General features: G+C 45.1%; 1 protein-coding gene across 2 annotated transcripts in view; it reads left to right on the plus strand.

Moving 5' to 3' along the window:
• Ttc39b (tetratricopeptide repeat domain 39B) overlaps positions 1–21,549 on the plus strand; it is a 114,850-nt gene that overhangs the window by 65,691 nt on the left and 27,610 nt on the right. For both annotated transcript variants that reach the window (XM_048453001.3, XM_048453003.3), the window contains 9 exons: positions 3,290–3,421; positions 4,286–4,362; positions 8,924–8,991; positions 12,576–12,640; positions 18,088–18,193; positions 19,353–19,418; positions 20,335–20,443; positions 21,034–21,101; positions 21,182–21,241. In XM_048453001.3, the coding sequence (XP_048308958.2) occupies positions 3,290–3,421; positions 4,286–4,362; positions 8,924–8,991; positions 12,576–12,640; positions 18,088–18,193; positions 19,353–19,418; positions 20,335–20,443; positions 21,034–21,101; positions 21,182–21,241 (751 nt within the window). The remainder of the gene's footprint in view (positions 1–3,289; positions 3,422–4,285; positions 4,363–8,923; positions 8,992–12,575; positions 12,641–18,087; positions 18,194–19,352; positions 19,419–20,334; positions 20,444–21,033; positions 21,102–21,181; positions 21,242–21,549) is intronic.

The following is a 21,549-nucleotide window of genomic DNA, read 5'->3' on the forward strand; positions in this document are numbered from 1 at the left end:
ATTAGCTCTGTTTCTCATTAGGTATTTTTCATGTTTCTCTGATGTCATGTTTCTGTGTTAATGTCTGTATCTGCCTCAGTGTTTGTAAGCTAATTGGATTGAGACCCCTTCCCATCAACCAGCTTTAAAGAGATGCCGTTTCAAATTTAGTCAATAGGAACTTTGGGTGCTTCTTCCCATGCTTGCTCAGATGCCGTCTCTGGTGTTCGAGGCCCACGTTTGTTCTCTGGAGTGAAGTCTTCACATGAGCACTCCCATTATCAGTCATCGAACAGCGTTTCCTCTGAAGCAAGCGGGGGACCAGAGAAGCCTGATCTCAGTGCTGAAATCCAAGTTAAGATGTTAGGAATCCGATAGGGGCTCCCTGCTTCTGTCGCTGAGTTTTGCAGACTTGGCAGTGCCCCAGCCCTGCCCGCTTAGTGGCCTCCGCTCTGCATGTGACGAACTTTGCACAACTGATCTCGTCTCCAGACTCAGTTATGGTGAAGCTGAGTTCTTTGGTAACTAGCTAGAGGAAGACTTGATGCTGAAGCTGGGGAGTCCGATCCCTCATGTCAAGCAGCCAGTGGTATCCCTCAGACTTCGTCTGTCATCGTCTGGACCACTGCTTGTCAAAGATCATTATTTGTCATCATCATTTGTGCCCTAGCAATGCTTCAGCATGCATGGGCATCCCGTCTATGGTGGTCCTCCAGGCCCTCCCCTGGCCAGTCCCTAGCTGCTTGTGTTATTGTCATGCCCAAGGCTCCATAGTCTTCCTTTATGCTGTCTGCCCAGTGTTCTTTGTGCCTTCCTCTTCGCCTTATCCAGCACTCCTCCAAGCAGTGCTGTCTTTGGCTCTCTGCTGTCTTTCATTCTCATAACATGACCAAAGTGTCTCAAGCAGCCTATCTCTTGGTGTGATGCCTCGAATCCTCCCGAGACATGCCATCTCAAACACACTCAGCTGCTGTTCTGAGGAGCGTCTCATTGTCCAGGTTTCAGAGTTGTAAAGAAGGCAGCTTGAGACAAGCATCTCATATACCTGTAGTTTTGTTGGCGTTGTGTCTCTTGCTGACCAAACCTTTCCTCTTGCCTGGAATGCAGCCCTCGCTCTCCCTATTTGCCTCTTGACATCTGAAATAGTTCCCACCTTTGAACTGAAGTTTCATCCCGGATAGACAAAGTTGACAGTTTGCTTGAGGTGGAGAACTAAGTCATCAGTTTAAAGTTTAAGACAGTCGTAGGAGTGTGACAGGGATGCGCCCTCTCACCAGTACTCTTTAATAGCAACAGCCCTGTAGGATGGGGAGATAGGTGTGCAGATAGGTGGTGTGCAAATTAACAACTTACATTTTGCCAACGATACAGCACTATTTGCTGAAAATCCAAACGAGATGCAGACCGTGGTAAATAGAGTGGTGGAAGTCAGCGAAAACCTTGGCATGAAAGTAAACATTGAGAAGACTGAGATGGGAAGAGTACACAAGGATTTTAATATTGTAATAAAGAATCAGAACAGTCAGAACCCCAAGAAAACAGTCAACTTTGTCTATCTGGGAGGAAACCTCAGTTCAAAGGGTGTGGGGTGGGATGCTTGTCAAAGCCTCGGTGAAATTCGTATGGTCCAGAGTAGGAGCATGAGGATTAGAATTATTAAGCAAAAGGAACAGAGATCTGAGAGAAATAAGAGACAGAAACACAAAACAGCACCAGGAGGGATATTCAGTGGATACTGAATCCTGAATCCTTTATTTTCCACACACTTATATACTTCACTCCAAAAGGGAAGAGGGAGGCAAACAGACTTCATTAACATGATATAAGGAATAGACTTGAATTCTCCGACCTTTGGTTCGGGTGGAGTGGACCCACCTTTATACCCAAAAAACTAAACCACACCCTAGGTCAGGCTGTCTAGTTGTAGCCACACCTGTTGTCAACAACTTTGAAAAAGCAAAAATCAGCTCAAACTCTCTGGCCTCCAGTCAAGGTGGAACAGGCTCTCGTCTGTGGGCCCTCACAACCGCCTCCCTTCCCTTCTGTCTGCTTGCCTTTCCTCTTTAGCCCGCTTGCCTTCTGACTCTGCGTGTCTTTACCTGTCCCCTTTATTCATTTATTTTTGAAACAGGTTTCTTTTTCATCTCTACCATCTGCTTGTAAAATAGGGATAAAAATAAATTACTAGTTTCATAGTCTCTGATCTTTATGCGTAATTCACTGTTAAAATTCCCTTTTCATCCTACTTGAGTGAGATTTGAATGTCACTGATAACTCAGGGTGAGCAGGCAGTGCCCTCATGCAGGATGAAGGCTCTGTAGACCCTCTCCCAGGAGAGAGGATAATGTTGCATTAGCTTTATGTAGCCTAGGGGTGTTGAGCCATAGTACTTAAATTAAAAACAAAACCCCACCTTGATGTTTCAAACATAAATAATCAGCATAAGAGGCTTTGCAAAGAGCAAGCAGCCTTAGGCCGTCATCGCAAACTTGATAACCTTTGCTCCCAGACTTTAATCGGGAGACCCAGGTAGTAGACCTGAGGTTTACTTTGGTTGTGACCTAATTGATTGCAAAAGTCTGTTTCCTCTTGGCTTTGACTAGAGAGGAGCTAGCAGGGTTGTTTTTTTTTTTAAAACTTTCTTTATTCTTTGTCTTTCCTGTCATGCATCCCGAGCCCACCCATCTCCCACCCCCTTGCCTCTGCCCTGTGCTCTTGCAACCTCCCCCACAAAATAAAGCAAAATAAAATTTAAGATAAAAAAGAAAAAAAAAGGAAGGGAAAAAATCTCATCATGGAAGCTTCAGCGTGGCATAGTGCATCACACAGTGAACCCCTTTACCCATATACTTTTATATGTAGTTGTTCATCACAAAGAATCAGGCTAGCCTCAAACTCAGCGAAGATGACCTTGGATTCCTGAACTCCTGTCTCTATTTTTCAGACGCTAGAATTGAAGTTGTGTGCCACCAAGCCTCACTCATTTCAGAAATTAAGATGGTACACTTCCCGCTATTCAATTAGAAAAAACAAATAGGTTTGCTTTTAAACTTTTTCTCGGAAATGAATCTACAGGCTGCCCCCTTGTGCTGAATCAGGGAAAGGCATGTTGGTGGCAGCTCCTTATTCTGTTGAGTTGGCTTCAATCAGGGCTTGAGTTTTTAAAGCCGGCCTTTCAGAGCTTGTATCATTTCAGGAGCCGTGGAGCAGACGTCAACACGCATGGTGTTGTTGGTGTCAGAACACGGGGATTTCTGTTTCCTTTTCTTTCATTGTTTCGAAATGTACTAACTGTCTGTGTTCTCTCCAGGGCCAAGGAGAGCATGTACCATGCCTTGGGATACAGCACCATTGTGGTCTTGCAGGCCATCATGACCTTTGAGCAACAGGACATCCAGAATGGCATTTCCGCCATGAAGGACGCATTGCAAACCTGCCAAAAGTATGACTGAGTAGTTAATATCTGAGTTAAGACCCCAATCCTTCTTACCTTAGTGCCAAGGGGATGCCGTTTGCTGAACCAAGGTCTCTGGGTTTGGGACTGGCCAGAACTATGCCACAGGGCTTCAGCCTCGATTCCATTGCATAGGACTGAATTGGCCAAGAAACTCTGAGGCTGCATAATATGGCTCCCATTTTAGCACCTGTGCCCACTCCTGGAAAGAGTCTGAGGGAGGCTTCAGAGGGTTAGTGGAGAGCGTCTTTCACGGTCTCTTGAGGTAGATGAGTTAAGAACCGAGGATCTTGTCAGGTCAAGCAGGGAGTGTGCTTCCTCTCTGTGGGAGAGACTGCACATCCAGAAGGGAATTTTTATTTGCCTAAGGATGTGCTTAGACACTCCTGGTGGATCAAGTGAGGCCGAGCGGCAGTGTTAAGCTCCGCTCTGCATGTAGCAGGCCTTGGTGAAAGCCATTATTTGTACTGGTGAATTTTAATGTGGGCAAGATGAATCTTCATGTAATTATGCTGGAAATCCTCAAATGAAGAGCATTTCCCCAGCAGTGCACTTTACGTCCATTTTTCTCCCGTGGAGATGCTTGCCACAGAAATGATGCTTTTATCCAGGAAGATGAGCGTAGGTTTATGCACGATTTGTGCCCAGGGTGGTGTGTGGGTTCCTCTGCACTATGCGTGGTGGGTTGAATGCCCATTGTGGTTGGCAGTGCAGGCCTAGGCACTGTGCATGCAGCACGGGGAGAGGAGGGCTGAGAGTTGCAGCGTGATTCAGGCGGTTGTCGGTGACGGTGAACTCGGTCTGATGCCCGTCTTCCTCTCTGTTCTCCTCCCATGTCTGTCTTCAACGCAGATACAGGAAGAAATGCACAGTTGTGGAGTCTTTCTCAAGTCTGCTTTCTCGTGGGTCGCTGGAGCAGCTGAGTGAAGGTAAGAGAGGTGGGATGTTGCCCCCCCCCTTCCTTTAGAGGGAGGGATGCACCCTGTCCTACAGCCCAACACTGCAGCATGGAAAATGAGGGGTGAATCCTTTTCTCTTCCCCATGCCGCTCATCCCCTGACTCACCTCAGCCCTGGACATGTTTGGCACGAGCACAGATGTGTATAAAGGACACATGGAGTTTTATTTTTCACTTGCCTTTTTTTTTTTTTTAAGCGTTGAGCCACATGCATGCTCCAGTATCATCTGGACCCGCATCAGTGTGTGCTAATGCATTTTATCTGTTCAGGGCTGTGCAGTCATGAGCAGGATGGTGCCACAGTGTGTGGGTTTTTTCACACTAAAGGACAGCTAGATGGCTTTAGTTTTCTCATTGTTGGCAAATACTGCTGTGCTAAAAACATTCGTACATGTCTTCATATATTCTTTCAAGTATTTCATGAGTCAGTTTTCTAAAAGTAGAATCGCTGCAACTAAGGGCCTGAAATTTTACAATATTTATAGGGATTGATATTTTTTTCCTCCCAAAAACTTTATATTCAACCACCTTGGAGAGTTTTATTTTATACAGACTTTTAACATTTTTTCCAATGTGAAAAAGTTCTTTTTTGTTTTTGAGATAGAATCTTCCTGTGTATTCCTCACTGGCCTGAACTTACTACATAGATCAGACTGGCCTTGAACTCATAGAGATCCGTCTACTACTGCTTCCCAAGTGCTGAGATTAAAGACATGCACTACTCACTGTATCTGGGTAGTTTTTATACCTTTAAAAATGATAATGCTGTCTACATAGATGATGAAGATGTTTGGTTTGTGGGCTTTAAGTCTAGAGTCTAGGAATATCGGTAGCAGCACTCGATAGATAGATGGAGAAAACATCGTTGTCAGCTGTTTTGCATTCCCGGTAAGACGAGGGCCGAAGTGCTCTACGTGGCCCTGTAGAGACGGTGTCCCACCGTCAAGGAGCATCCGGGCAACTCTGTAGAGGCAATGCTGTCTCAGGGAATTCATGTCCATATTGTCGTTTCAAACTAGTCCTGTGGAGGAGGTAGTTAGTACCAAACACTGGATAGAGCAGGCACAGCTCCGCGCTTGGCTGTCAGAGGCAGTCAGCGTGAGATTTATCATGGGGCTTTCTTTGCTCTGTAGGTGTGTCATCAGCTTGTTTGGGACATTGGGTGACGTGAGTTATGAGTGTTGATTACAGCTGAGGATTGTGACACATCACGTCTTTAAGACTTGCTGAAAACGAGGGTAGTGTTGACTCAGCCATGGCAGACGCAGAGGGTATTTTGTTGATTACCATGGGCGGTTGAAACCCATCCTCTTTTTCACTAGAAACCGACCCCCAAGCATCCATAAGAGTACAAACTGATAGCTGGAGGCCTAAGGTTTCCAGAGATGACCCATGGGAGATTAAATTGACCCTGGTATGCCTCTGGTATCTGTGTTCTCCCTCCTGGCACCCTCCAAGTGGCACTGGCTCCTGCTTCCCTTTTTGTGGTCTGAGATTGATATTGGAGAGTTTTAAACCTTAGTTTTGGGAGGAATGACATAGCATTTTTGGTGTGAGTATAAATAATTTTAAAATACCACAGTGCTCTGTTTTCTGAAAGTGTCCTCCGTGTGCCAGACTCACCCTTGGTGCTTTCCTTAACATTGACCGATTGTCACGGAGAGTAAGTGGCCAAGGTGGCCAGCATCGAAGCAGCATCGAAACTGGTCTGCTTTCCCTAAACCTCAACTCTTTCCACTGGTCCCATGCTCTCCTGGGGGGGGGGGGTAGAAAACATCCTTCATGGTTGATGGAAAAATACTGAATTATCACATCTGGAAAATCAACAACTGTGTTCTGATTTTTCCTTCTTGCCTCTAAACAGAGCATTTAAAGACATCTGGACTTTGTACTAATTATTGAAAAACTAACTAGCCCATGTCTGTAGCTTATTCTGAACTATTAGTATCTTTAGATTATTACAGAAAGACTGTGCTTAGCTAGCTTTTGAGTGCACTGTGAATTTCTTTCATGAATTAAGGACTTTACATTAAGAGGAATTTTGGTAAAGAAACTATACAGTGTGACTCAACTATGATGAAGGGATAAAGCTCTGGAAATTAAGTTGCATGCTATTCCAGGGCCTTTGGCTGCTACCGAAATCCAAGCAGACTTTATGTTTGAGGGCTGCTTTCGCTTGCTTTCTGTTGCTGTGATAAAACACCATGACCTAAAGCAACTTAGGGAGGACAGGACTTATTTGACTTATAGGTCACAGTTCATTTTTAGGGGAAGCCAAGGCAGGAACGTGGAGGCAAAGACCATGGAGAGTGCTGGCTTGTTCCCCATGGCTTTCTCAGCCTGCTTTCTTATACCACCCAGCACCACCTTCTGGGCCTTCCAACACCAATCATCAATCAAGAAAATGCTCTACAGACTTGCCCTCAGGCCAATCTGAGCTGAGGGTCCTCTTCCTGGATAAGTCTAGGCTTTTGTCAGGTTGACAGCCAGCCAGAACAGTGGGCATGGCAGAACACTGTAGCTTTAGTATAGGATTTGTCTTCCTGTTGGTAATTTTGTTTACGTTCTCAAGTTTCTAGCTCTGTTAAGGGTTGAGTATACTACATGAAATTTCTTTCCATGGGCTAACCGTGGGACACACTTGCTCCTCTCCACCGTGTCTGCTGACTGGTGCTGAGTAGCTTCAGGCTGACTTCAGAGAGTTAGTGTGAGGTGTCATGCTTAGGATGTGGAAAGAGTTTGTGCTCTACCTGCTTTGTGATGTGTCCTGTGTAGTACTCTTTGCTGTCTGTCTTTGGTCTAATCACCCTTCTGCTTAGGTCTTGGTAAGGACCTGCTGTTTAGCCTGGCGAATCAGGCCGGCGGTAACATTCGGTACTCTACCGTGTCACCCTGACTGGCCTTTCCACTCTGCTGCCCTCTCCTCCTCTCATACATTTCAGACTGCGGCCAAGAAGCCCCGATGCCCTTTCGGGAGGGGTCCTGTGCTTTCGCGCCTTGCTTTTATCTGTTCTTCTAACAGTGCTTACTTCTCCCCTCTTCACCTGCTCCAGGCAGGTAGTCTCTTCCCAAGACGGCCTTTGACATTAATAACCCCAGGTGGTTGTCACTTTTACAGTTCCCTAGGAGGAGGATAGTTGGGTGACTGAAAATAAGCTACCATTTTGAATTCCCCTGAAGATACGGAGGAGGCTCACCTGGAGGGAAGGTGTCCTGGAGACCGCCATCTTGACTGGTGCTGATGCCCGATGAGCGCAGAAAGCATTGCATGTTGGTGCTGTCTTCCGTGGCTGCCACCCTGGCTGCTGCTGGGGAGCTTGGCTGCGTATTCCTCATAAGTTGAACATTTGAGTCTGTATGAGAGAGCCCGTGGGTTATGTGTGTGTAAAGGAAGGAAAACTTACACTCTTAGCTGTTGGGTCAACACTGTTTCTAGTGACACAGAGTGCCCCGAGTTGTCCCAGCAGTTGAATTGCAAAGACCCACAGACACGGGCCAGGATCAATAATGGTGAAAGCTGCCAGCGTTCACATCAGGGTTTTCTGTGTCTGGTAAGCGCTGTGGGCAAACTGTGTGAATGAGGGTCCAGCCGAGAGGGAGGTGGCCTGTGCAGAGCTCCACACTACCACGTGATGGGGGCTTTCTCGAAGCGCATTTACTTAAACCACATACCAGTTTGCCTCCCGCGGAGAAAGGAGTCTGATGATTTTGTTTATGTAGAAACATAATGATTTCTTTCCCTGATCTCTGCAAATATCACGGATTGTATAGGAAGTCAGGGCACGTTTGGGGTGGTGTGCACGCCCCCGGGCACAGCTTTGGTTCCTCTTGGTGTGCGCTGCATGTTTGTGCTCAGGTTGGAAACACTGTAAATTGGAAAGGACAGCTTCTTTGCTGCTGCCTCTAAGGAGTCCTGACTTGGGCACACAGGACAGTAGGTTCTCCTACAACTCCCGGAATGGTGGCAGTGTGTCTGACCATCATCCTGATGACCATGCCGTCATAGTTTAGAAGCTAGAATTTGTAAGTTTAATGAGCCTTTTCAATCTCTACAACTGCTAAATGTTTATGCTACTGTTATTTTTAGGTAGTTTTCTTCTTTCTAAAGGACTTTTGAATTTTGTTTGCCTCAGCCAGGCATGGTGATTCTTGCTGATTCTTGCTTTTAATCACAGCACCAACCAGGTTGTTGAGGCAGGAAGGGTGCTATGAATTCAAGGAGAGCCTGAGCTACCTAGTGAATTCCAGCCTGCTTGGGCTCCGATGTGAGGCTCTGTCTCCAACAGTTGCTTTCCTCTGCTGTCCAAGCCTCACTCTGCTGTCACTGTTGAATGGGGCCAAAGACGACTTCCCTGAAGTTCACACATTCCAGGAAAATCTTGTGCCAGGACTAAGAACAAGTCATCCTGTTTCTCTGGATGCACGGAAGTTGTCTAGGCCCCTGTATCTCTCATTGGCTCCTTGCCTTCCAGCCTTTTCAGAACGTCTAGAGCAGTACTGTGTCTTCATATAATTGTGCTTGTTTTTAACAGAGGAAATGCATGCCGAAATCTGTTACGCCGAGTGTCTCCTCCAGAAAGCCGCACTCACGTTTGTGCAGGTAATAAACATCTGGCTGAATATTAGTGTTGGGTGGGAAGCCCGCCAACATTGTACAGAAAAAGATAGATGCTGCTCATCGCGCGTTAGCACTGAGACTTAGAGTGGAAATGGACAGTATTTGTTATCCTGATCAAGTTTGCCTGAAGAAAGGCTCCAGAGAGCTGTATCCCCCTCAGATGTCCTTGGTGACTGCTTCAGATGACTTAGGATGCGTCCTAGTGTGGAAACAGAGGGAGATCCAGGTCGCACGCGTGTGGTCTGAGGAGTCCTTTCACTCCCTCCCGCCCCCAGGGTTTGTCTGTGTAGCCTTGGCTGTTCTGGAGCTCGCTCTGTAGACCACATTGGTCTCCAACTCACAGAGATCTGCCTGCCTCTGCCTCCCGAGCGCTGGGACCTCTGCACATCACTTCCCGTGTCACCCGCTTCTGCACAGCTCAGTTACACTGCCTCGGTAGCCACCGTTCCGTGGACCCTTCAGATTTTTGCCCACCCTGTCCTTTCTATCCTCATTCCCCTTTCTCGCTTTTGTCAAGACAGGGTTTCAGTGTGTAGCTGTCCCTGGCCTGGAACCCTCTGTAAGATCGGGCTGTCCTGAACTCATGGAGGTTCACCTGCCCCTGCCTCCCAAGTGCTAGCCACCACACCTGGCCAGAACAGTATATAAAAGTCAAGGAATCCTTTGCTTAGGAGGTGCCTTAGTTTCACCTGCCGCCTGTGTGTGCCTCAGTGCTTCTCGAAACATGACTTCTATGTTGTGGCTCAGTGCTGGCTGTCAGGAGGGACAGGACTAGAGAAGAAAAGAAAGCAGAAAGCAATCTCAAACTTCTGAATTATTTTGAAAGTTATTTTTCTTTGTTTTTCGGGGGGCTGGTGGCGATATTTTTTTCCCCTGCAAGTTGACCTGTTAGCTTAGATTCTGAGTCAGTGAAATTGAATCAGGGTGGCACTTTTATCTTCTTCCCCCAATCCCTGTATGTAACACCATCTTAGTAACACTGTGATGTGAGTCACGGAGGCCCCAGAATTTTTCTTTATGTGTTTTCCAAATGGTGATTTGACAATTAAATATTAGGTTTACGAGTTTGTTTTGTAACTGAGGACTTGAAATCAAACTTCTTGGAGGTGTTCATGACTTATCCGTCTTCCTCATGTCTGCCTGTGGTCACTTCTGTACCCATGCTTTGGCTGGCTAAAAATCTGCAGCTCCACCTCTTCCTCTGTGCTCCCTTCATCATTGCCCCTGCAGAGGTGCTCACCAGCTCCACCTCTTCCTCCATGCTCCCACCATCACTGCCCCTGCAGAGGTGCTCATCAGCTCCACCTCTTCCTCCGTGCTCCCATCATCACTGCCCCTGCAGAGGTGCTCACCAGCTCCACCTCTTCCTCCGTGCTCCCACCATCACTGCCCCTGCAGAGGTGCTCATCAGCTCCACCTCTTCCTCCGTGCTCCCACCATCACTGCCCCTGCAGAGGTGCTCATCAGCTCACCTCTTCCTCCATGCTCCCATCATCATTGCCCCTGCAGAGGTGCTCATCAGCTCCACCTCTTCCTCCGTGCTCCCATCATCATTGCCCCTGCAGAGGTGCTCATCAGCTCCACCTCTTTCTCCGTGCTCCCATCATCATTGCCCCTGCAGAGGTGCTCATCAGCTCACCTCTTCCTCCATGCTCCCACCATCACTGCCCCTGCAGAGGTGCTCATCAGCTCACCTCTTCCTCCATGCTCCCATTGTCATTGCTCCTGCAGAGGTGCTCATCAGCTTTTGCTGAACTGATTGTACAGCAGTTGAGTGACTCTGTCTCTGGTTTCTTTTTACTTTTAGTTCATCCTGCGTTCTGTGATTGAGGACTATCAGAAATGAGAGTCTCGCCTTGTTATTTTCTGTTTCTGCATTTCATGGCTTTCATGGACTCTGTCCGTGTTCTCTATCAGAATATCACAAATTGGGAAGGGGTTTCCACACTGCACCAGTGCCTCCCCCTAAATCCCCTGCTTCTCCTCTTAGGGTTGTCCTCAGGTGCTAACCCTAGGCATGGGGATCAAGGCAGCCTCCCTCCTCCTTGACTCCTTCCTTCTCTTCAATAGCTGCCATCTCCATATATGCAGATGCCAGAGTGTTAGCTCTCATCTCTGTACAGGCAGATGCCAGCATGGCCTTCACTGCTCCCTGCTGTGTCCAGCTTTCCTTTGCATGCAAACTTAGGACTGCGTTGCCTTCCTTCACCTGGTCATCCCTTGTCCTTTCTTGGTGCTAAACACCAACGCTTCAGGAGGGTTTTCTGGCTGATGTCATGCCCACTTTGTGTTCTTTCTCTTGACGTCTGTGTGTGTCTCCATCACTGCGCATGCCTAGTCACTTAGCACATCATGTTGCTTTTGCATTCAGGTGCCCAGCACAAAACAAGCATTTGGTCAGTGTTTGCTGAATCACGAAATGAAATACCCTTACTTGAATCAGACTTTAACCCAAGAAATTTCTTTCTACCCGTATTTGAACCCCTGTAAATATAAGAGTTCTTAAATAAGAGTGTAAGCACTTATGTTGTATAGTGGATTTTGTATTTACTGACTTGTATGTTAATGGGAATGTTAAACATTCAAGTAGCTAATGAGAATCGTAAACTAAAACAGCTTCTCTTTCGCCAGTCTCCTTAGAAGTGTGGAGCATGGGTTCGTCTTTGTCGGCGCCATTAGCGTAATGTCCTTCAGTGGACTATTGGGTATAATTTATTAGGAGACTCTTTTAGAATGCTGGTTCTGAAAATGCCATTCATCTAGGCCAACTGCCTCAATTTCATGATGGATAATCCTCAGGCAGAGAGAAGTAAAATGATCCCCTACCCCCAAATTGCATATTAGTGACAACCGCTTCAGAATTTAGATCAGTGTTTTTTGGTCTGCAAATTTACAGGATTAAAATTTACAATGTTGAGTAGACTGCTTGTCCAAGAATCGCTGAAAGAAGAATCATTATCCCATTTACTGGGGAGGATGGATAGGAAAGTTTGGCCTTAAAGCGGATTTGTGTAGCCAAGTGTTCTGGATACCACTGCCCCCGAGAGAGTGTCGCTCAGTAGATGCTCAGCTTTGGACTACATTTGACCCCAAATTTGTGAGGATTACTCCTTTAGAAATACAAGGTGTGGCTCAGCAGTTAAGAACACTGTCTGCTCTTCTTAAGGTCCTAGTTCAATTCCTGGCAACCACATGGTGGCTCACAATCATCTATAATGAGATCTGGAGCCCTCCTCTGACCTGCAGGCACACATGCAGGCAGAACACTGTGTACATAATAAATAAATAACTCTTAAAAAGGGAAAAAGAAATACAAGGTAATGCAAACATTTCAAATGTAAAGCAAGACTCATGCCAATTTCAAAAGTGTGTGCTCAAAATACGTTTTGGACTAGGGATGCTGATTAGTGGTAGTGCTGTAGGTTCCATTCCCAGTAAACACACACACACACACACACACACACACACACACACACACACACACACACACTTTTTATCATTATACAAATACATACTGTTTAACTTTCCCCCTAAATGCTCTAATTATTTAATTGTATTATTTTCAGGATGAAAATATGATCAACTTCATCAAAGGTGGACTCAAAATTAGAACAAGTTACCAAATATATAAGTAAGTTACAAAGTAAAATGTGACTTAAATTGAAATTCAGTTAAATATTTTTGAAGACAGGCTCTTATTCTATAGCCTCGGCCAGCCTGGAACTCTTGATTTTCCTGCCTCAGCTTCCCAAGTGTCACCACACTTAAGATTGGCTTTTAAATAGATTGATTCTTGGGCTGTACAATTTTGTTCTTCCAAATTCTTATGACCCCAGTATGGCTAGATTTCTTCATTTGATGTTGGTAAATCACTTGACTCTTGCCTGAGTGGACTTGGTGCTGTAGGACAGAGAGTTCTAAATTTACATACATTTCCAAGAGCAAATATTGAAAGAGAAAATGGGGAGACACAGTTTCTGGTTAGGTAACCTTTACTTATTTCTCCTAAGAATTATTTGTATATTTTGTATTTGTGCTGTTTTTTTTATGTATTGTTTTCTTGAGACTCACTATATAGCACAGCCTGGCTTTAAACCTCTGATTCTCCTGCCTCAGACTTTGGAGTGCTGGAATTACAAGCACGTGCCATTACATTTGGCTTGCTTTAATAAACACTTTTTAAAACTCTGCTATGATTTTGTGTCTCTATTTTTTTATGGTTACTATAGTGGTTATAACATCCTTCTTTGCTTATTAGAGTTAGCGTAGAGTTACTACGTACTATTATGTGTAAAATGTCAGAGCTTTGTAAAAAGTTTCCTTTGCTACTGGTTGACCTTGTTTTGGCTTCATTTTTCCTGCTGTGATAAAATCCTCAAACCAAAAACAACTTAGGGAAGGGGAGGGCTTATTTGGCTCACACTTCCAAGCAATGTCCATCTTTGAGGGAAGGTGAGCAGGATCTCAAGCAAGAACTTGAAGCAGAAACCATGTTTACTGTGTGCTGGCTCACACATAGGCTCATGCTCGGCTTTCTTACACAGCCCACGACTTTCCCAGGGAATGATGCTGCCCACAGTGGACTGCTTCTTCCTAAAGCAATTAGTAATCATTCTCTCAGACTTGCCCACAGGCCGGTCTAATTTATATCCCTCAATGGAGACTCCCTTCTCAGGCGACTCCAGGCTGTGTCAAGCTGACCATTTTAATTATTAACATATCAACAGGACAGCCTTTTAACTATTACGATGTGTTCTATATGAGCATCATTAAACCCATAACACAGCATCAGCTTTTTGTTTTAGAGTCCTGTGTCTCACTCTGGTCTGCTCACCACTGTGTTCGGCGTCGTTTCTGTTTACTCGCCTGCTGATGAACTTCCTTAGCTTTTCTCCTAGTATCAACTTTCAGCATTTTTCTTCCGTTTTCATTTATTTGCAAACCTGCTTATTTTGGCTTTCACCTTCAAGGACATTCTTGCTAACTCTAGTATTCAGAGTTGTTAGGGTGCTTGTTTTTCAGCCCTTTAAAACCACCACACTGTTGCATCAGTGCTTGTGTGATTGAGACCTCTGCCGTGTGTGTAATTGTTTCCTGGATCTAATGAGCCATTGTCTGTCTCCTGAAGAACATGTTGTATCTGCATAGTTCAGCATTTTGAGTGTGGTTTTGGCTTTGGCTTTTATGGCCATTATTTCCTCAAAGTTGTTGTTGTTTTTTTTTTTCTCTGCATCTTTTCTCACTTATTTTCTCTGAGCTTCTAATTGCACACTAGTCAGTCTGATTGTGTTTAGCAAGTTACATATAGTTTTAAATTTTAACTTAGACCTAACATGTGGGTGATGACATGAACTGGAATTAGTTTCTTTTCATTACTTTTCTGTTCACTGTGTGCCATGTTTTCCCATGGAATGATGTTTAAATTGAATGCTAGATCCTGATAATATCTGTAGAGACTCTGGATTCTTTCATCCTTCTTCTGAAGTGTACCAAGCTCTGTTCTGGAAAGCAATTCATTTGCTTAGACCTGGGTTCTGGATTCTTACTGTTGTAGGACATCACGCCTGCACCTCTGCTGTCTTCTCCTGCTGCCTCTGGACCCTGCCCTCGTCACATGGCTGATGGGTCAGCCAAGACTTCAGTGTTCCTACCAGTAGAGAGTTCCCATCTCTCACCTGTGGAAATGCCCTCATATCCACCCAGCCCCTCTAGCTGACTCAAACTCTGTCTTCTGACTTTCAGCACAGGGCGTCTGTGGCTTCCTGATGGTGTTCTGTGCGCCCCGTAGGAGTCAGGCACAGACATGTGGATAGAAAGTGAATTCGTGAGCTATTTCCTGCTTTCGAATTTAACTCTTCTCCAGTGTCTGCCTACTCCACCCTCAGTTTCCAAGCCTGCAGAAATATTTTAAATATATTTTTGTGTATTTTTCAGGGTTTAAAATTGTTATGTGTGGGAAAGCAAATCTCACATAAGCTTCCTGCCATTACCGGGAACAAATCCCATCACCAGAAACACCCAATCAGTCCTGCAAGAGGAGCTTTTACCAGTAGTCATTATGTAAACCTGGAATCCATAAAAAAGAAAGGAAGAAGGAAAATATTACAAGAGGAAGCTGATTTGGGAAACCTGGCCTTATGTTTTTAAATTTCCTTTCCAAGTATTTTTTAGAAGATTAAAGAGTTGGTTGCTTTTCCAGTCATCGAAACTTTAAAATACAAATTTAAATCGTCCTATGGTAACGAAGACCACCTTTATCACTACAGTGACAGGGATTTTATGTGTGTGTGTGTGTGAGAGTGTGTGTGTGAGTGTGTGTGTGTGTGTGTGTGTGCAAGTACTTATACACACAGATGTTTAGCTAGAAGTTCACACTACTAAACTCCTGTTTACACATGAATCCTTTCAAAACAGTGGGGAAAGAGAAACACTTTAGATGAATATCTCTTGGAAAACTGTTTCAAGGGAAAAAATACACCACTGGCCGGGCGGTGGCGCACACCTTCAGTCCCAGCACTCAGGAGGCAGAGGCAGGAGGATCTCTGTGAGTTCGAGGCCAGGCTCCAAAGCTACAGAGAAACTCCATCTTGAAAAACAAAACAGAAAACAAAACAACAACAACAAAAAGCCCATCATTAATACAAAAATAAATTTTAACAAGATTTAGTATTTTTAAAAATTTTAAGATATTAGGAAAGAACATAGGGTAATATTTTATGATCTTAAAATTAAAAGATTGGGGAAGGAGACATGTCTTGGGTGTTAAGTGCTACCTCCTGATTTGTTACAGGACTAAAGTTTGGATCTCAGTATCCACACTGGGTGACTCACAAATTCCCCATGATTTCAGTTCCAAGCAATCAGAGGCAAATTGTGTGTGTATGCGTGCACACACACACACACACACACACACACACACACACACACGCTCACTCACGCTAAAAAAAAACCCTTTTAAACTTAAATGAAAATTTTCTACATTGAAATAATTTGTTATTATAATTTTTATATATCTATTCAGATTTAACAGATACACTCATCCTACAAAATAAAAAGCTCGATTTTCGTTTAAAATCAGCTTTTAACCTTCCATGAAAATTTTCCACTGTGAGAGCTGCAATGACTGTGGTTAAGTGTTCCTACTACTAATGCAGTGGACCAAATTCAGGTCCTAGCACCCACATCAGGCAGTTCACAACTGCCTGTAATTCCCGGTCCCAAGGATCCGATGCCTCTGGTCTTCTCGGGTACCTCTACACACAGCAACACATCCACATGCAGACATAAACATATATAATTAATTTTTAAAACATTTCTTTTAGAGATATCTTTCATTATAAATGATTTTCATGGATCTTTCACTTAGATGCACAAATATGTACTGCATAATCACAGCTCAGTTATTAAACTGACATCTGTGCCTGTACAGTGTCCAGCTGTCTCATCAATGCTCCCTTTATTCGAGGTCTAATCTGAGATTCACACGTAGCTGCCATGTCCCCTTAATCTCTGTCTGCTTTGAGACAGGCTCTCACTCTGTAGCCCATACTGGCCTTGAACTCACACAGTAACCCAGGCTGACTTTGAACTCCTGGAAATCCTCCTGTTTCAGCCTCTTGAGTGCTAAGGTCGCAAGCATGTGCCACCATGTCTGTTTTTTGTTTTGTTTTGTTTGTTTATTTTAGAGAAAATGAATGTGGCTCAGGGCAGACAACAGTATGGGCTAAGTTGGAAGGATCTGAATCACATTAGTTCTAGTCAGTTAATACTGCTTAAAAACCAGGTTAGCTCTGAGCTTGCTAGATTTGGCTAGAAAGTGTCCTGTGCTTTACACGTTGCGTTACATTGGCGATAGGAGATACCTGGTTACACCTTATGATTTTGTTGTGTTGCTCCTGTGGCACTGGGGTGGAACGTGGGGCCTTGGGGACAATATACAGGTGTCCTGTCACTGAGACACCTCCTCCGCGTTCCCTTCTCAAAGGGCTGTTTCCCAGTCCAGCTGGCAGTTACCACTTACTTTTTTACATGCCTTTGATTGTTTGTCTTTTGAAGATGGTCTGGGGTCTGGGGATGTAGTTTAGCAGCCCTTTCCTAGCGAGTGAGAGCCTGGGGTTCAGACACCACTACCACCACCAGCAGCACCCACCACCAGAACCACCAGCACCCACCACCAGCACCCACCACCAGAACCACCAGCAGCACCCACCCCCACCAGCACCCCCTCCTCACACCCTTTTGCATCTGCAAAGGGAACGGTGCAGCTGTGATGCTACAGGCTCGGCAAGCTCTGATGTGGCAGCTGCAGGGAATTGAAATCTTTGCCTGCAGCACCTGAATTTCAAGGTGGTGGGCAGGGCTGTGAAGTGTTCACAGCAGTGGAGACCTAAACACTCCAGAAGTCTTCCTGGAAATGTTCCAGGGAAGCTGTAAGGTTGAGATTCTGTGACTCCTAAATTGAGCTTGCCGATGGTTGATCCCTCTTTTTCCTTAAGCGTACAAACACTATCCCCTAAACACCATACAAATGGGTGTTCCCTTTCTCCTTAGTGGGAATTACCCAGGAGCTTTGGGAGCAGAGTGGCTAAAATCATATGAAGCACGATTAATAAAAACTCAGAGAGAGAAATTGGGGTTCAACCTGAAGGTCCCAAAAGCAAAACAGCCAGCCACTGGCTCTTACCTCTAACTCAGTCTGAAATAGCTATCCTGCCTCTAAGAATCTTAGAATGAGACTCTACCTGACAGCTGTCTCCTCCCATTTTATAATTTTCTCTAGGGCTGGGATTAAAGGCATGCACTGCCCGGTTTCTATGGCAACTAGTGTGGCTGCTGGGATTAGAGGTGTGTGTTACCACTACCTGGTCCGTAAGACTGATCAGTGGGGCTGTTTTACTCTCTGATCTTCAGGCAGGCTTTATTTATTCAAATACAAATGAAATGCCACCACAGTCATATTTTGCATCTTTGTAATGACATTTATAGAATGCAATTTGTATATTTATAGTGTATAACTTGATTTAGCATTGGTTTGTTAGAGTCCCAGGAAACTGATGCTCATCTTCTTTCTCAACCTAGAGAGTGCCTTTCCATCCTGCACGTCATTCAGAAGAACAAGCAGGAGCAGCACTTCTTCTATGAGTTTGAAGGCGGCGTCAAGCTTGGCACGGGGGCCTTTAATTTGGTAAGGAAACATTTATAAAGAAACTGGAACCTTCTGTAGACAAAAATCAAGTACCCCTCGTCTGTATTTGAACGTCGTCCCAAACCTCTACCTCTGTTTGATTGACGGACCAGTTTTCCCGTGTCGTGAATGTTACCAAGTTCTGCATGCGCTCAGAGTAGCTTTCGATAGCTCAGGGCAAGGAAAGCGTGGACACCCTGATTGAGCTATTAAAGCCTTTAGTAGTGAGGAGCCTAGACTCTAGTTCTGTTTCTGCCTTGGAAATATTGTTATCATGGTAATGGTGGCTCTGGAGTGGAAAATGCAGGGGCAGGGGAGTGATCTAACTTGAGGAATGATTGTTTATGCTCTCTGGGGAGATGCAGAGTAAGACTGTCTGAATACAATGTGTTATTTGGAGATCTGGAAATTTTACAAGATTTAGCTGGTTAGAAAATGAAGTAGCGAAAAGAATCGTGTGTGTTGGTCAGTGTCGGGGTGTGCGGACTTTTCTCCATAGACTTCCCATTCTGTTGGCTTGGCTGTTAAAGCCCTCGTCATGCACCTGGTCCACAACGTCTTCCAGTCAGAGAGAGATATCCAAAGCCTCTTCCTTCCTCCTAAGTCCCTGGCTATCTAGCCCCAACCCATTGGTTCCAGCCATGACTTGGTATGTTACTACACATACAGCCATTTCTGGGAGACTGTCCCTTCTCCACTCCCCTCCAGGGATGTCCCGGGAAGGAGCTGAGCTGTGGCGGCTGTCTGCCTCCGTCAGTGCTGGAGCATCCCCCACGGTACCTTACGACCTCGCTTGAAGCAGGATGGTGCTCATGCCTGTAACCCAGCACTCGGGAGCAGGCAGCCATTGCAAGTTCAAGTCTAGCTTAAGCTGCAGATGAGACCTGTCTCAACAAAACACAGCAAAACGGAGAAAAGAAAGCGTCCTCGCCCATAGTTACTTTCATGTTACTTCTCTTCACACAAGAAGAGCCAAGACAGTGCTCCGAGGGTCGTAGGAAGGCCAGGCTGTGTCTCCTCACTGCTTCATAGTCTGTTCAACGTGGCTTAGTTTGTGGGAGCTTTGGAACTTGTGAGCAGCTTAGGGCAACAATTGGGTTGTCAATAGTTTAAGTTTTCTAAAACCCAGATCCACTCACGTTTCTGTTTTATCTTACAGATGCTGTCTCTTCTACCAGCAAGAATTATCAGACTGCTAGAATTTATTGGATTTTCTGGAAACAGGGTACGAATGTCATTTTGTCTTCATGTGGACAGGAATTTCCGCTTCTCTCTGCTGTAGCATCCTTCCCCAGCAGCTTTCGGGAGATGTTCTCTCAGGAGTGCCTCCTCTCTTAGGTTTCAGATAAATGTCATTGCTTCCACAGAATGCCCTCAGACTGTCTCAGTGAGGCTCAAGTGTCCCTAACTTCCAGAATCCTCTAGTCTTCTTTTTGAGGGAGCTCACTCTGGTGCTATAAGAGAGTGAGTTCCTGTCTCACTGCCCCACTGGGTGGCGGGCTCTGCGGGCACAGAGTCCTTTGGTCTTGCCCGTCATAGCATCTTGAGCTTGTACCTCAGGATGATTTTCTGTGGGGCTGGACCATTGTTTGGCCACTGTCGCTGTGGTGAAACACTGAGCAGACACAGTGTAGGGGAGGGAGAGGCTCATTTACACCTGTAGATTGTGGTCTGTCCTTGAGGGAAGTCAGGGCAGGAACCTGAGAGGAACCATGGAGGAGGTCTGTTCGCTGACTCACTGTACTGCTTGCTCAAAGGCTCATGCTTAGATAGCTTCCCTATACAGCCCACACCAGCTGCCTAGGGATTGGCACTCCTCACAGTGGCTGCCTTCTTCTGTAAAGCACTGTCCCCAACAGGCATGCTTACTGACCAGTCTGAACCCGGCAGTTCCTCCATGTCAGCTTTTCCTTCACATGTCTCTAGGCTGTGTGAAGTGAGCAATTACAAAGGTTTTGCCAGGTTGTCTTCTGCCAGTTTAAAATGTGAAGTTTGTTTCTGTTTAAATAGTATCATCATTCCAAGTTGGTGAAGAAAACACCAAAGTTCATGGAGGGCAGGACATACGAATGACATGTGAAAATTTATAAATGTGCTTTTTCAGTCAGATTTTTTTTCTGTGATGCAATTATTCTCCTCAGGACCTGGGCCTTCTGCAGCTGCGGGAAGGTGCGTCAGGAAGCAGCATGCGGTCCCCACTCTGTTGCCTTACCATCCTGGCTTTCCACACCTACATCTCCCTTATTCTTGGTAAGAGCTAGTAGGCTCCAGCTCTTTATCTTTGACTTTTTTGAGTTGGAAGATAGATTTGTCATAGTGATCTTTGGCAGAGACGCTTGACTGGTTGTTCTCACTGAACATTTTTTAAAGTTACTTATATTTATGTATTTAATTTATCCGTATGAGTGTTTTGTCTGCATGTATGCCTGTGTATCGTGTGCATGCTTAGTGCCCACAGTGGCCAGAAGAGGGCATTGGATCCCCTGGTACTGGAGTTACAATCTATTCTCAAATAAGATTTATGTATAAGGCTGCTAAATTGCACCACATTCATGTTAGATTTTCAGTATGTTTATAAATTTAAATTTGGAAGTAAAGTAAGTTGTCGTTGTCTTGAAAAGTAGAAATGCCAGTGGGGATCTGAAGTAGCCTCCTCCATTCTTGAGAATTTCTCTTCCCTAGAGCTCTTTAAATCATGTGCTTCTCAAATGTAAACAAAGACAAAATAATCCCCTTCATCTTGTCTGTGTTCGCTGTGTATGGTGACATATGTTTGGGGGGTTGGTTGTAAATACGTACCGCGTTTCATGAGCACTGAGCCGGGTCTGTTCCGTTTCCAGGTACAGGAGAAGTGAACGTGGTGGAAGCAGAGAGTCTCCTCGCGCCCTTCCTTCAGCAGTTCCCAAATGTATGCTCACTGTGCCCGTGTCTGTCAGCCGCGCTCCAGCCGCCATGGTCTGCTCAAGTGTGTTTCTCCTTTCTCCGCAGGGCTCACTCATACTGTTCTACCACGCCCGGATCGAGCTGCTGAAGGGCAATGCTGAAAAGGTAGCTAGTCCAGCAAGGGTTGTCTCGGGGCACTGTCTGTGTGGAAAGGCTCCATCACACACTCATTCAACATATGTAAATCTATGTGTACTAGAATAAAATAAAAGAAATAGGTAGTATAATTCTGAAAAGCCAAGCTTTTACTTTGTACATATATGTTGCCACATTTAGTAACTTACCTCAATTCATGTTTATGCATAAAGTATGTGAAATAGTTCATGGTAGAATATATAAAATATATTTTCAAGAGTGTATAAAATAACACATGGACAATCTAAGAGGTTTCAGAAAGCTTTGAGGATTATCCG

This window comes from Myodes glareolus, chromosome 3 (assembly GCF_982192425.1).
Source record: "Myodes glareolus chromosome 3, mMyoGla1.1, whole genome shotgun sequence".
NCBI classification, from domain to species: Eukaryota; Metazoa; Chordata; class Mammalia; order Rodentia; family Cricetidae; genus Myodes; species Myodes glareolus.